Source organism: Salvelinus sp. IW2-2015, linkage group LG36, assembly GCF_002910315.2.
Source record: "Salvelinus sp. IW2-2015 linkage group LG36, ASM291031v2, whole genome shotgun sequence".
NCBI classification, from domain to species: Eukaryota; Metazoa; Chordata; class Actinopteri; order Salmoniformes; family Salmonidae; genus Salvelinus; species Salvelinus sp. IW2-2015.
In genome coordinates this window covers 23,944,406-23,958,813 of record NC_036875.1, presented here as the reverse complement: position 1 = coordinate 23,958,813, position 14,408 = coordinate 23,944,406, and the positions used below count along the sequence as shown (strand labels likewise).

Below are 14,408 nucleotides of genomic sequence, written 5' to 3'. Positions count from 1 at the left end.
CTTCCTTGTCACATTGTCCGGCGCCAAATGTTCATCAAGGAAACCCTGAAATGCTCATATTTTGTTTATATGCAGATTTGAGAATATTTGCATAAAAACCTGTTGCCAATTGGATGGAAACCTAGCTATAGACACCTTAAAGACTGTGGTGTCTGTGCTAGTCCAGTGTCACATGCCTGCCCCTCATGGTTCATATTAGGGTTGAATATTTTCCTTGGATTTTACAAATGTTCCATCCCGAGAATAATTACTTTTCTCCCAGGTAACCCGGGCATGAAAATTGGCATGAAAATTCAAGTCTAATGTTACATGAGGTAAATACATGTTATGATAGCTMGGTGAGAAAACCACATATCACGGTCACATTTCTCCTCAATTAAGTAATATCAGCAAAGTCCGTGCTAGTAGGAAAAGAGAAGTGTTAGTGAGAGAAGAGAAAGAGTACGTAGATTCAAGGTAGTTATGAAACCATAATAACCACAAACTGTACATCTGCTGTGAAAGACAGAGRGTATAACTGGGTAATGTGGGTGTGAAAACCGTGGGTTGGGTGTGAATTCAGCACATGAATAGATGCCTCTGTGTTCTGAGAGAACACTCCCACAATACGGATAGAAAGTCAACTCATGCAAATGTCATTTTTAGATTTATTTAGTGGTACCGTGACATTGGAATGTGACATTACACTTTCAAAAAATGTTATGAGACTAAACTCAGCATTACATTTAGTTATTTTACAGACAACTTACAATAAGTAAAAAAGCCGACACCCACACACAGTCCATGCTCCTCATCCACCTTTGTTTTTCTCCACACATTCATTCTCACACACATAGTCCCAGCTCTCTGTCACACCGACACGGTCGCAGGTGCTATCCTGTGTATGTGCGTGTAGGACTTGTGGAGTGTGACGCTTCCGTGGTGAGAGACACCAAGCGGTAACACACATTCCTCTGTCATTGTGGTTGTGACTGGGTCCCAGCACATCACCGTGGAGATGACCTGGTTCTTGTCGTCACGGCCACCAGTGATGAATAGTTTGTTGTTACAGGCTGCGATGGCGCAGCTTGCCCTCTCGCCCAGCCGGGTCACCATAGACCAGCTGTCTGACTGGGGGGAGTAGCAGTACAGAGCATGCATGGCACCGCCTGGGGAGAGGGGAGGATTGTTACAACACATACACACACACTGACACACAAATGGACACACACACAAACACACTCAATATGATTGCACAGGTGAACTGAGAGTAGAACAGGTTTAATCCACTGACCAACTACATAGATGCATTCCCTGAAGGTGACAGCGTTAGTACATTTGGCCTCGATGGGCATGGGCGACCGCAGGCCCCAGCTCTCAGTCCCTGGCTCCCAGCACTGCAGCCTATCAGTGGCCAGCTTCCCGTTGGGCCCTCCCCCGATCGCAAAGATCCACTTATTGAAGCTTGCTGCAGCGAATGAGCTGACGCCCAACAGGAGGGGCGGGGCCTGGAACATGAATCGGAGCAGTTTATGTATGTGTCTTATGAAATTCTATTTGTCAGATATCTTGTGCAACAACATGTCTCATCAGACAGTAGCTCCAATGCAGAATGACTGGAGTGMTCACACCATATAATACATACAGACAGACGGACAGACGGACCTGTGTCCAGCGGTTGTGAAATGTGTCGTAGGCTTCCACGCTGGTGAGTCTCTGAGTCCCATCGAACCCCCCCAGGGCATACACCTTCCCCCCGTGAACCGCCATCTTGTGTCTCCAGCGCCCAGTCACCAGGGGCTCAATGGGGATCCACCTGTCCAGGGCACCGTTGTACTTCCACGCCTCGTGCTGTGTCTCTTTTCCTCCTGCAGCAACAAGATGATAGTGAGAGTGAAAAAGAAACAACAGTTGACCTATAAGAACAACCACTGTTTGTTGGAGTAAGGGAGGGAAATTTGGCAGGGAAAAGTCACGTTARGCAGGCACATGAATCTTTGCCATCTCAGTCGCCAAGTCCTCTTTTGGGAAGTGGGATAAATGTTTTGTCMTTGTTGTTCTAAACCCATTGCCCACAAGTTGTCGTGACGCCGTCAAGTTTGCCAACCCCCACCCCTACCTCGTCCGTTGGTTGAGCCTGTTGGTCTGGCCAGTACAGAGGTTGCACATTTTTCCCAGTCTGCCCTGTACTAAGATTGTGCATGCCCGGTATACAAACATGCATGGCTTGAGATTCGATCACCGGTCGAGTGTGTGTAGCTAGCTATAGTTTAAATATCAACAGTACTGCCACAGCAGCATAACATTTGATTAACACTTGATTAACACTTGATTTACATCATCATCAATATTCGGTCTGTTTGGTTGATACACGCAGCAGAGAGAGGCAGAAAGACAGAGAGGAGGGGCTGCATCAACCACCCTCGCTCCGACCCAACTCCATCCCTTCCTCAGTCGGCACCAGCAACACAGGTAGTCTAGACTCTAGCTAACCACTATATACTAAAATATCCACACATATGCCCTTTTTTCAGTTTAAGCACCTGCCGCGTGGAAGGTTTGTGCACGGCCCTAATGTTAGGACTTATAGTACAACCTAGGTGTCTGTGACATTTCACTTAGTAGAGGGAACAAAATAGAGCGGCACTTGCTTTAGGAAAGAAGGCACCTTGGTATTCTAAAATGATTCATGCATTGTCTCTGGATATGGGGCTGTGTACAATCCCAATGGTGTGTGAATGAGGAATACCACAGCTGTTCTGGATTTATTCCAAAAAGTTAGCACCCCGCTTTGTGCTTGCTCTGTCTCCTTCATAGATCTGATAGGACTGGATGGGTATAATAAGTAACGAATCAGAAACTAAGTGGAGCTATTGCTCTGGAGTACTTGTCCTGTCTTATCCGGTGTCCTGTGTGAATTTAAGTATGCTCTCTCTAATTCTCTCTTTCTCTCTTTCTTTCTCTCTCTCGGAGGACCTGAGCCCTAGGACCATGCCTCAGGACGACCTGACATGATGACTCCTTGCTGTCCCCAGTCCACCTGGCCAACTGTTCTGCCTGCGGCTATGGAACCCTGACCTGTTCACCGGACGTGCTACCTGTTCCAGACCTGCTGTTTTCAACTCTCTAGAGACCGCAGGAGCGGTAGAGATACTCTTAATGATCGGCTATGAAAAGCCAACTGACATTTACTCCTGAGGTGCTGCACCCTCGACAACTACTGTGATTATTATTATTTGACCATGCTGGTCATTTATGAACATTTGAACATCTTGGCCATGTTCTGTTATATTCTCCACCCGGCACAGCCAGAAGAGGACTGGCCACCCCTCATAGCCTGGTTCCTCTCTAGGTTTCTTCCTAGGTTTTGGCCTTTCTAGGGAGTTTTTCCTAGCCACCGTGCTTCTACAMCTGCATTGCTTGCTGTTTGGGGTTTTAGGCTGGGTTTCTGTACAGCACTTTGAGATATCAGCTGATGTACGAAGGGCTATATAAATACATTTGATTTGATTTGATTTGCTTACATTTACCCCTTTACCTCAGTTCCACATTGAGGAGAAAGTGAGGGAAGATAGGATGCAAGATTGGGGGAGTCAACTTTTTGGAATGAAACATAGCCAATGAGTGCTAACCATAGAGAATGATAGAGGACTCTAGATCCCAAAAAACTGTTTAAGAATGGGCAGCACCATTGAGGACTTCACCATTTTGAAATAATCAACTGGGTGGGACTTACTATGGGTTAAGGAATAATCACATAATTCCATTCAGGTCATCAGGAGGGATCAGCCAATGAATTATACTTGTGAGCGAACATTCCATAACTGCTGGTGTCAGTAAATCGCCAAACTTGGCTTTAATCCTGTTCAAACAACACACTCCTGGTGGCAGTATGCACCCTTRCAGTTTGTTTACCAACTCATAGAAGTAGTAGAAGAAGAAAATTGACGACTTCAAAATGGAGATGGCCTCAATGGCGCTTCCTATGCGGTCAAAGATGCCATAATGGGACAGATACAAAGAAGAGTCCTCTATCATTCTCTATGTTGCTAACCCCTCCCATGAACAGAAAGCCAATAAATACATCACTCTCACACAGTAAACCACAGCTGATTGTGCAAACATCCCACACAATGGCCTCAAGCAATATCGCCGCTCCATCTTAGTAAAGATGCTCTCAGGGACAAATGCTCAGATGTGAATTTAACAAAACTAGCTGCATCACTCACCGGATATGAACACCTCATTCCGGAAGGTGACACAAGCAAACTCCACCCACTTCCTGTTGTGGGACTCCTCCTCCATCTCTGTGATTGGCAGCTTGGCGACTTCCAGCCGGCTGCGGCGCAGAGGGTCAAGGCAGGTCACCGTGGCAACGAAGCGCTCCTCTTTGGTGCAGCCACCGATGATCATGAACACCTCAGATAGGTAGTGCTGTAAACGGGGCTTGGTACGCTCCGTGACCACCTACACACACACTCAGACACACACGGACAGAGACGCGTCAAWAATCAAATACACACCAACCCAAAACTAACATTTATAAACACAAACAGGATACCAGTATGATCACACACACACCTCGTTGCCTGACAGGTGGTAGGTGCGAGCCTCCTGCAGCAGGGTGAAGGCCTCGTCACAGCGGCGAATCAGCTGGTCGGCCTCCACCGTTTCCAGGAAGTAAGCCGGCTCCAGCAGTGGCAGCCGCACATATGACAGAAGACCAGCTAGTAGGAGGCATCGCTCCTCCTCCTTCGCTCGCACCCAGCGCATCAGAGCCTATAGTAGAGTAAATATTGGATGGATGGATGGATTTTTGCATTCCTCATAAAGTAAATGAAAAATCTTGTGAAAGGCAAGAAAGTGATGGCTTTTTTAAGGTAATGAAATGTATACTACACCTCAAACACACTTTCCTCCCGTGTCACTCCCAGGTCGTCTCTCTTCAGAGCATTCTGCAGCGCCCCCGCGGGCAGCTCCAGGTACTCCTCATGCTGAACCACTCTGGAGAACTCTGAAACCAGGTAGTCCTGGACCCTGTCTCTCAGCGCAGGCAATGAGTGGGCCTCAGCCAGACGCAGCACACCTACACAGCTCTCTGGCTGGAGAGAGTCAGCCAGGAACCCTGCACAGGCCTCCACTACACGAGGAAACTGGAGAGAGAAGATGGAGACARAGAGGGGAGATAGACAGAGAGGGGAGACAGACAGAGAGACAAGAGATGAAATCAAGATGACAGATAATATGTTTAATCTAACTTAATCTAATTCACTTTTATCTGACTTCAATCGACCCTCTCATGCATACAGTCATGCATACACGCACACACACGCACACACACACACACACACACACACACACACACACACATACACACACACATACACCCACACACCCTATCATCCAGCTGTGAGCCTAATTCAGGCCTGAGTGGAAAACAGATCCTGAGAGTAAACAACAAGAATGACTTTCACTTCCCTGTCTCAACTGTCACCTGATTCAGAGTCATCTTCTGTCTGATGACAAATAAGTAGGAAATATGATGAAGTTTGTGACTGTATGCACTATTTCCATAAGGAGGAAGACCGGGATTTCCATATTCAACACTCACCTATTCAAAAGTCCCTAAGGTTGTGTTATGAGTTGACAGAAACAGAGGAGAGACACGAGGAGGAGAGATAAAATGACAAAGATGAAGGAAAAAGGCTGAAAGATTCTCTGTTTCTACTGCATTTCTCTGGTGTTTAAGTTAAGCAATAAGGCCAGAGGGGGTGTGGTATATGGCCAATATACCACAGCTAAGGGCTGTTCTTAGTTAGACGCAATGTGGAGTGGCTGTCAGCCAATCAGCATTCAGGGCTCGAACCACCCAGTTTTTAATAGTGTTTATACAGCATTTATATAGAGTTTACACAGCGTTACGGTAGCATTAGTAGACTCACCTGGAACAGGCTGGCGGCCTCCAGTGTTCTCTGGACGTTGGTGTGTGTGATGGTGGCTCGGCTGGTATAGGTGTAGTCCAGTAGAGTCTTCATGGTCTCACTGTCCACCCCTTTAATCTCCACCTGCTTCTCATGACTCTCTCTCAGACCACTGCAGAACATCGCCCTGGACACACACATAATGTTCTCTAAGCATTATAACTTGACAAAGTTGTGAAATAAACATCTGAGGTCATTCTACAGCTATGGAAGAGAGTGTGTGTGTATGTACCTATAGTAGTGGCTGGCGGCGGCGAGCACAGCTCTGTGGCAGGGGAAGTCCTGTTCCTGAACTCGCAGAGTCACGTCGGTCAGCTCTCCACTCACACGAAGCGTCTCCATCCCCTTCTGAAGCTCCACAGACAGGCCTCCATCTTCCCAACGCATCCCACTTCCATCACCCCCTTCACCCTCTTTCCCAGGGTCAGAGTCCTCTCTGGGGGTTTTCTCTGAGGGCCCAGGCAGAGGGGTGTCGGTGGTCCTCTCCAACGAGTCACTCATCCTCACAATGAGAGCCCCATTAACAACACACAACACAAACTCCTGCAGACACACACATACTGCGGGACACACTCAGCACACAACTTTGCATACTTTTCCCAGAGAATGGAGACAATACACACCAGCCCTTGAACGCACATTCACCACAGCACAGAACTTAACAGTGTGTGGGCGTATGTGTGTGTGAGTGTGTTTATCATCTCTTCCTGTCAGGTCCTCTGTAATACTTCCCGTTCCTGGTGCTGGTGCTTTGTGATTGGTGGATGTTATGTGGTACATGATGAAACATCGTTCCTGTTCTAGATCCCTTCCTCAAATGTCAATCCCTAGAACTGGCAGTTGGACAACTCTAAACTCTCGTACTCTACCTAGCACACACAAACGCACACACATACACGCACACACACATGCACGTACTCTGCTTTGCGTTGTACCCTTGGCCGTGGTATATTTGCCATATTCCCCCTGTGGTTTTACTGTTTCATTATAGATGTAATAATCTGTGCAGGGATAACTTACTTGTGAACAAGTAAGTTATTGTCTCATTCAGCATTGAGGMAGTCTGAATAGTAGCAGCTGCAGTAATAGTTCAAGTCCACACAGTTGCACTACTGAGCCATGCAGCCCAAGCTCACTAAASTATAGTAGCATAGTAGTATGTCGTATCATCATACCCTTTTCTCACAATGTGTTTTCCCTTTTTCCACTAGATGGCATTGTCAGATCAATGTTGATGTGATAACAGGTTTGGATCATTTCATGCTGAGACACAGGTGTAATAATAATACTGAGATTGGTTTACAATGGGGCTGTAATGGATTGATATAGGCATCTTCTCTCTGTAATGTTATTCTGAGCCTTTGTGATAAGACTCAGAGGCAGATGGCATATAGAACACAGGCGCACACACACACACACACACACACACACACACACACACACACACACACACACACACACACAACACGACACACACACACACACACACACACACACACACACACACACACACACACACACACACACACACACACACTTACTTACTAGTATCCCCGTTTAACATGCATGTGTTTCCATTGTATCTGTCCCCATAGTGCCTGCGTGCTCTGTTCGTTTCAGTTGTCCCTCTAACCACATATTTCGCTTCCTCTCAGTCTGTCTTTAGGAAGTAGACAAAGCAATATTATAAGAACCCACATATTACAGACACACAGACAGACTGACAGACAGACAGATTAGGTAAGGCGGAGGTTCTTCTACTGGTGTGWAGTTGATACAGCCGTGTGCTTGGTGTGTAGTTTGGCCTGGCGTGTTGGTCAATTTGGGGCAGGATGGGTTGCGTCAAGCAGTACCTGTGGAGGACCAGTCTCCTGTTCTTCTTGAGTGGACTCATCCAATGGGGTAAGAGTACCATCAGGTCTACACACACCCCTCCACTCCTACCCAGGGGTACCTTTTAGTTTGCAAAATAAAGAAGAACATTATGCACATTAAAGTACATAGAAATGTAATATGTAACATTTTATACAGTCCCCTGTATCAATTTGCTGGGTGAAAAAAGTATCTGCATATTAAAGAAACAAAAGGTTGTGCAGATTGTCAGTTCTCTTTTACTATTAGCAAAGTGCAAAGTGTTGAGTTGCATTTTAGTGTCCTTTTGTCAGATGATGGGGTGGACTGTTGAAATGGCCACAGTTCTAAATCAGTGTTTCTTAAACCTGCTTTCTACATGGTTGGTCTGCTGATGAAATGTTATGAAATAGCCTTAGCATAACAGACAACGTCTACTGGGAATGAGTCACATGATGTTTCTGCTTTCATCAAACAGGCGCTATGAAAACAATTCATTGAACACAAACCCTGACGCTGGAAGATGATTTCTGTCAGATTGCAATGTTGCAGCAGTTATTACACATTTTGATTTGCAGCACATTCAAACCTCCTCTACAGCAGGTTTTAGTCTATGAGCTGGAGCTGTGTCTGTTCTCAAACTATTACAGTTGAGACATAACTTTGGCGATATGAATGCAGTTTTCTTAGTTTATTGACAAGAGGAGGASAGTGCAGACTGAACCCATAAAAACATTTGAAGCCAGAAATACTTGTCTGAGAATATCATCTTCCTCTTTTTTCTTATGTTCTCCATCTAGGCGGGGCTAAGGTGCTTGTGGAGGTGCAGTCTGGCCCTCTGTATSGTGTGATTGGCTACCCTTTCTTCATGTCCTGCAGCGTGAGTGGTTTCTCTAACCCGGCAGCCCGGCAGGACTTCAGATTCTCCATCTACAAGCCAAACARACCCACCCGTGAAATCCAGATCATCAGCACAGACGACAACAACTATGCCATGGCAGTGGACGGCGTCCGCGTCAGGGGCGGTGGCATCACTCTGGAGCGCCTATCAGTGACCTCGGTCCTCTTCCACGTGAAGAGTCTGGAGGAGGGAGACGAGGACGAGTACGAGTGCCACACCCCAAACTCAGAGTTAGAATATAACGGCAGGTACAATGCTAAAGCCACATTGAAGGGTAATGTTATTTTTTACTGCCTAAATGGCAATACCTTCTGTGTCTGCCATATCTGTATAATTCACAAACCATTACTTAACTAACTCTGGTTACTTGAACTTAATCTGACAATCACATTAACCCCTGCCTACTGTAGTGTTGATATCCATCCCTCAAATCCTGTTTCCATAGTGCTCGAGGACACCCTGACCACCTCCTCCACTGGCCCCGCCTCCTTCAGCCTATCAGAGGGTGATGCCCTAACCCTGAAAGGCCTCGCTTCCAGCAACACCTTCCAGCACACCCACCTGTCCGTCACCTGGTATCTCCATGGAGACGGAGAGGCCTCGCCCCGCCCCATCATCTCTCTGGACCGTGATTTGACGGTGAGTCTCATTGGTCTGGACAAGCTGGAGGAGGCCACATACAGGCTGAAGATGGCCAGGATTGAGCTGTCCGATGCAGGGAGGATCTACTGCCATGCCCAGGAGTGGATCCAACACCCAGACCGGAGCTGGTACCCAATCTCCCATAAAGACGCACAGGCAACCACGTTGGAGGTCAAAGCCATAGAGAAACACCTCAGTGTGTTTTTTGCTTCCCAGCCYTAGCCTTGGACCCGATTATGTTTACACATTCATGCAATGTTTTTGTGTTTGTGCTTGGCTAAGAGGAATTATGGGTTAAGAGGACTTATACATGTATGCCCAGTCCTGCTTTTGTCTGATTTCCTGTAACTAAATTCTGTTTTAGGGTTTCCTGTGTCTCAGAGGTGATTATGAGTGATGAGTTTCCTTTCTGTCTGAGAAGTAGTTGTGAGTGATATTCTGTCTCTCTCTGTCAGAGAAGGCTCCCGACCAGGGTTCTGGCTCTATGGTGGTACGTATGACCGTGCTCAAAGCACAGCTCCAGGAGGGGGAGGAGCTGGCTGTGCAGTGTATTGTGGATGCCCAGGGCCTTGCAGGGCGTTTTCTCTCTGTGGCCTGGGTCAAACAAGAACAAGTTCTCATTTACAACTGCGACCTGGCCAAGTTAAAGCAAAGCAGTGCGACAAAAATAACAACACAGAGTTACACATGGAATAAACAAACGTACAGTCAATAACACAATATAAAAATATATGTACAGKGTGTGCAAATGTAGTAAGATTAGGGAGGTAAGGCAATAAATAGGCCATAGAGGTGAAATAATTACAATTTAGCATTAACACTGGAGTGATAGATGTGCAGATGAGGAGGTGCAACAAAAAATAACAATATGGGGATGAGGTAGTTKGGTGTGCTGTTTACAGATGGGCTGTGTACAGGTACAGGGCTGTGTACAGGATGCAGTTGGTTAAGAGCAGCTGCAGAAACTTGTAGTCAACTGATCACATGGTTTTTGTGAAGTTCATGCAGTCGACATGTAGGCACAGGTGGTAGAAGTTTTATCCTCATAATGCAACACATTTTGACCTTGAAAGGCGACTTGACAAAACCGATACACTATAAATGCACCCAATGTAATGCGGTAGGTGTTTCATCAGCTTCCCAAATGGCTGCTTCATCAAACAACAACAGAACCTCAATATCCTCAATAACTTTAGTTTGTGCCTTGACCTGACTCTGACCTCTGTTATTAYACACTCAGCACCTTCTTTTTTCCGTTCTCAGAGAGCGGTTTGGCCGTTGCCATGGAGAACCAAAAGATGAGCGTTGACGAAGGGGACRAGCTACAACTCGCCTGTAGAGTGAGCGGGGGTCAGCTCTCCGTCACCTGGAAATACAGAYCAGCCTCCACGACAACGGGCTCCTTCAGTTATGTTACTAGCCTAAGCCGGGTGGGTGTGATGGAACCGGGGGCAGAGTTGGGGCAGCGAAACGTTCGTACCCTGCATCCCACAGCAGACACATTCACCCTAGAGATGAGTGAGGTTAAGCCCTCTGACGTAGGAGCCTATCAATGCACTGTCTCCGAGTGGACCACGGAAACCAATGGTAATGCCAAGAAAACCAGCAGCCAATCACAAGACCGCATCGTGGAGGACGGAGAAGAGAAGAGAGAGAGAGAGAGAGAGAGAGAGAGAAAGAGAGAGAGAGAGAGAGAGAGAGAGAGAGAGAGAGAGAGAGAGAGAGAGAGAGAGAGAGAGAGAGAGACCACCCGGGTGGTCAAACAGAACAGAAAAGTGAAAACTAAACATTTGTTTGCCTCATTTATTTCCATGAATATTTAATTTAACTCGACACAGATTTATTCTTCAAGTTATTGGAGACAGTGTTGGTAAATATTAACTGAGACATGTAGCATGAGGTAAGCTTTCAGCTCCCACATTATCTATGTAGAAATCAATAACTTTATGGCTGACCACTGATGTCTCACATGTCAGACGGATTCGATTGAATCTCCTTGCCCTCACAGCCACTAGTAGAGTTGGCCCTAAAAAAACTGACAGTTGTCATCAGTGATATCTCATCATTGTCCTCTGCTTGCAGAGTCTCTGATGAGGGTGGACCTGAAGAGTCGCGGTATTGAGGTGACAGAGGGGTGTGAGGTGGAGCTGGTGTGTCGGGTTCGAGGGCCCTCCCTCCCGGTCACTGTGACGTGGAGCCTGCAGCGTGAGAGGGGGTTGGCCCCGAACAACATCCTGACACTGACATCATGTGGCGCGGCGACCAGAGTAACTACCAGTTGAGGGTGACCACTGGCAAGGGGGAGGTGCATCACATCCACCACGATGCAGTGATAACACTAGGGGCGGAATTAGGCACAGAACAGCGAATCAGTATGAGAAGACGTGAGAGGTGGAGCTTCGAACTGACCATTCAACAAGCCCGTAGCTGGGACAGGGGGAGGTAATACTGTGTGGGGGAGGAGTGGCTACAGGATCCTCACGGCGTATGGTACAAGCTCCTGTCCAACTCTGCAGCTATGGAACTCTGCCTACAAGAGACGGGTGAATTATCCTGATGACAAGGCAACAAAACACTGCATCGGTAGAAGAACATGCAATGTATATCAGATCTATAGAGTATCTTGTTGTGCTAATTTGCAGTTTCTCTGACTTGAGTCTCTCTCTTTCTGTCTCTATGTCTCTCTCTCCCAGTGAGTGACCTCAGTGTTAACAAGACAGATCTGGACATGGAGGTCAGAGAGGGGAAGCGGGTGGAGCTGACCTGCACTTTGACCTCAGGTGACCCTGCCTCTCTCTACGCACTCACCTGGTTCTACATGAGGCGTGGCTCCTCCTCCTCTCACAGGGTTCCCCTGGTGATTCTAGGCCATAATGGCACCCYGAAATACCCAGATGACAACCAAGGGCTCCAGGACCAGAAGGGGAGGCTGATCTTCTCCAGGAACACTCATGGTACCTTTCTGCTGGGTCTACAGGGAGCTCGTCAGGATGRCAGTGGAGTTTACCAGTGCCATGTGGACCAGTACAAGTACAGTCATGATGGCAACTGGGAATGTAGCGCCTCCGACCAATCAGGCAGAACCAACCTCACTGTACGACGACCAATAGGTATGTTATAATTTATGAGTCCATGATGTCGGACTATACAAATACAACTGAATCACAATGTGTTGGTTGTTGGAAGGTAAGCTTCCTCTGTTCTCTCCCTCTCCAGAACTTGAGTCTGAGTTGCTGTCTGAACCAGGATTCCCCACTGGATTAGTTATACTCATCTTCATCCCTCTTGTCTGTATCCTGGMAATTGTCATCAYGATGCTGTCAATCAAGCTGAAGAAACAAGCCAAATCTCTGTGGGCGGAGGAAAACCCACTGAAGCCATGCCCGGAAGAATGAGAACAGAAGAGAGGTGAGGAGGGAGATAGAGAGAGGATGAGAAGARCTAAGGAAATAGGAGGAGTACATAAAAGAGGAGAAGAAATGAGGGGAGAAAAGGAGAGGATGTGAGATGGGGAGAGATGATAAGATGGTGAAGGGGGGATAAGTGAGAAAATAGGAAAGGAGATAAGGGAGAGCTGAGCAGCATTAGAGCTTTTTTTCATTTTTATGTGATTGATTTTTAATTCCAAGCACCTTTTTACTTGTTAACACAAAAGGATTTACATTTACTTCCTTTACGCATAATTAGAACTTTAAGTGTACATTGGCACTCCTTTGAGAGAACTTAATGAGTTTTGATAGATTCAAGAAGAACAAGGCAGAAACAACATTTGATTTTGATGTGAACCATCCAGAGCTGGTTTTAGGGGGTAATGGACATTTTTACGYGGAGTGGAACAGGGGAACCCAAGAGCAGACTCAGACGAGGGGACTGGGATGAAGTAACCAAGGTATTTATTTAAACATGGGGAAGATGGAGTGCAGGCCAGGGGAAGCTCAGGTGGGTTGCAGGAAACCAGGTGCAGAGGCTGGAGCGAGAAGGGTTGGGACAGGGTAAGCAGGTCCGGAGGGCATCCACAGGAGTAGTAGAGTGGGGAATCCAGGACAGAGTAGCAGGATGACGAGACGTGGCACTGGAGCCAGGGACCAGAGTCAGAGCAGGCGGAATGAGCAGAGATTACGATCTGGCCGTGTGGAAGTGGCAGGACTGAGTATTTGTAGAGGTCTGATTATGGAACAGGTTGCAGCTGGAGGGGGTCTGCTCTGACTCCAGCACACCTGTCTCCACCCACACAATCACACACACACACACACACACACACAGAGGGAGAGGGAGAGGGAGAGAGAACTGGGGGAGAGGCGGCAGGTCAAGGAAACACAGGTAGAGCAGTAGAGGGTGTTGCAGGAGCAGATGTGACAAAAATAGACTTTTGGATGCAGTTTTTTTAATGTAGTTTTACTTCTCCTGTAAAATATTGAGTTAGTGTTCTCTGATGACTCAAAGCTCCAGACTCGCTGACTAGCAGATGCGCTGAAACCTTTGATCATAAATCTGATCATTAACTTTGTATGAATGAGTTGTTCACAAATATTATATTTATGAATTGTTGAAAGGTATTCCGCCATGTACTGTACTCATCAACATTTTGCCTCAAGAATGGATCGGTTTTATTTCTTAACTTGTTTGAGTTGGGAATGCTAAATAAACTTTTGAAGCACTTCTAAAAGAAATCTGAGAAAGTGTTTATGAYATCACAAACATTTCAGACCAAAAGTAATTCATATACCATTGCTGTCAGAAATGTACTATTTGTAAAGTTGATGGTGTTTTATCTGGTTTGTAATAAATATAGTTAGAATAAACGTATTCGTAGCTCACTGTTATTTGTCATAAAAAACAATTTGGTTGAACTCCTCTTCTATTCTAGCACCCTCAGCATGGGGTTATTGTGATTGAGCATGCATGTGTCTGCCGTCTGTCTGTCTGTCAGTCAGTCGGTGTGGGTGTGACTGTGAACGTCGTTACCTCTCTCCGTCTCAGTTGTGACAACACAGTTGTGTTCACAGTACCCTGAAATGCAGTGTAAAAAGGGAGCACATGATAATGATTCAAAT

General features: G+C 46.5%; 1 protein-coding gene and 1 pseudogene across 1 annotated transcript; one reads left to right on the top strand and one right to left on the bottom strand.

The window, feature by feature from the left end:
* Window positions 1-633: 633 nt before the first annotated feature.
* klhl6 (kelch-like family member 6) lies at window positions 634-6,676 on the bottom strand. The gene is made up of 8 exons (XM_023981777.2): window positions 6,193-6,676; window positions 5,922-6,087; window positions 4,881-5,132; window positions 4,561-4,758; window positions 4,209-4,446; window positions 1,645-1,847; window positions 1,274-1,487; window positions 634-1,148 (listed from the first exon to the last, which is right to left on the bottom strand). The coding sequence occupies exons 1-8, from the start codon at window positions 6,459-6,461 to the stop codon at window positions 850-852; spliced, it is 1,839 nt and encodes a 612-aa protein (XP_023837545.1). The 5' UTR covers window positions 6,462-6,676; the 3' UTR covers window positions 634-849.
* A 1,020-nt stretch (window positions 6,677-7,696) lies between these two features.
* LOC111959926 (immunoglobulin superfamily member 3-like) lies at window positions 7,697-14,105 on the top strand (annotated as a pseudogene).
* The last annotated feature ends 303 nt before the right edge of the window (window positions 14,106-14,408 follow it).

Bases quoted from the DNA above. Each gene is read 5' to 3' on its own strand.
- klhl6 (XM_023981777.2), bottom strand. From the start codon at position 6,461: ATGAGTGACTCGTTGGAGAGGACCACCGACACCCCTCTGCCTGGGCCC. The intron at 4,447-4,560 runs GTGTGTGTGTGA...GTGTGTGTGTAG, and splicing joins ACCACCTGTCAGGCAACGAG to GTGGTCACGGAGCGTACCAA. The intron at 1,488-1,644 runs GTCCGTCTGTCC...TTCATGTTCCAG, and splicing joins TTCACAACCGCTGGACACAG to GCCCCGCCCCTCCTGTTGGG.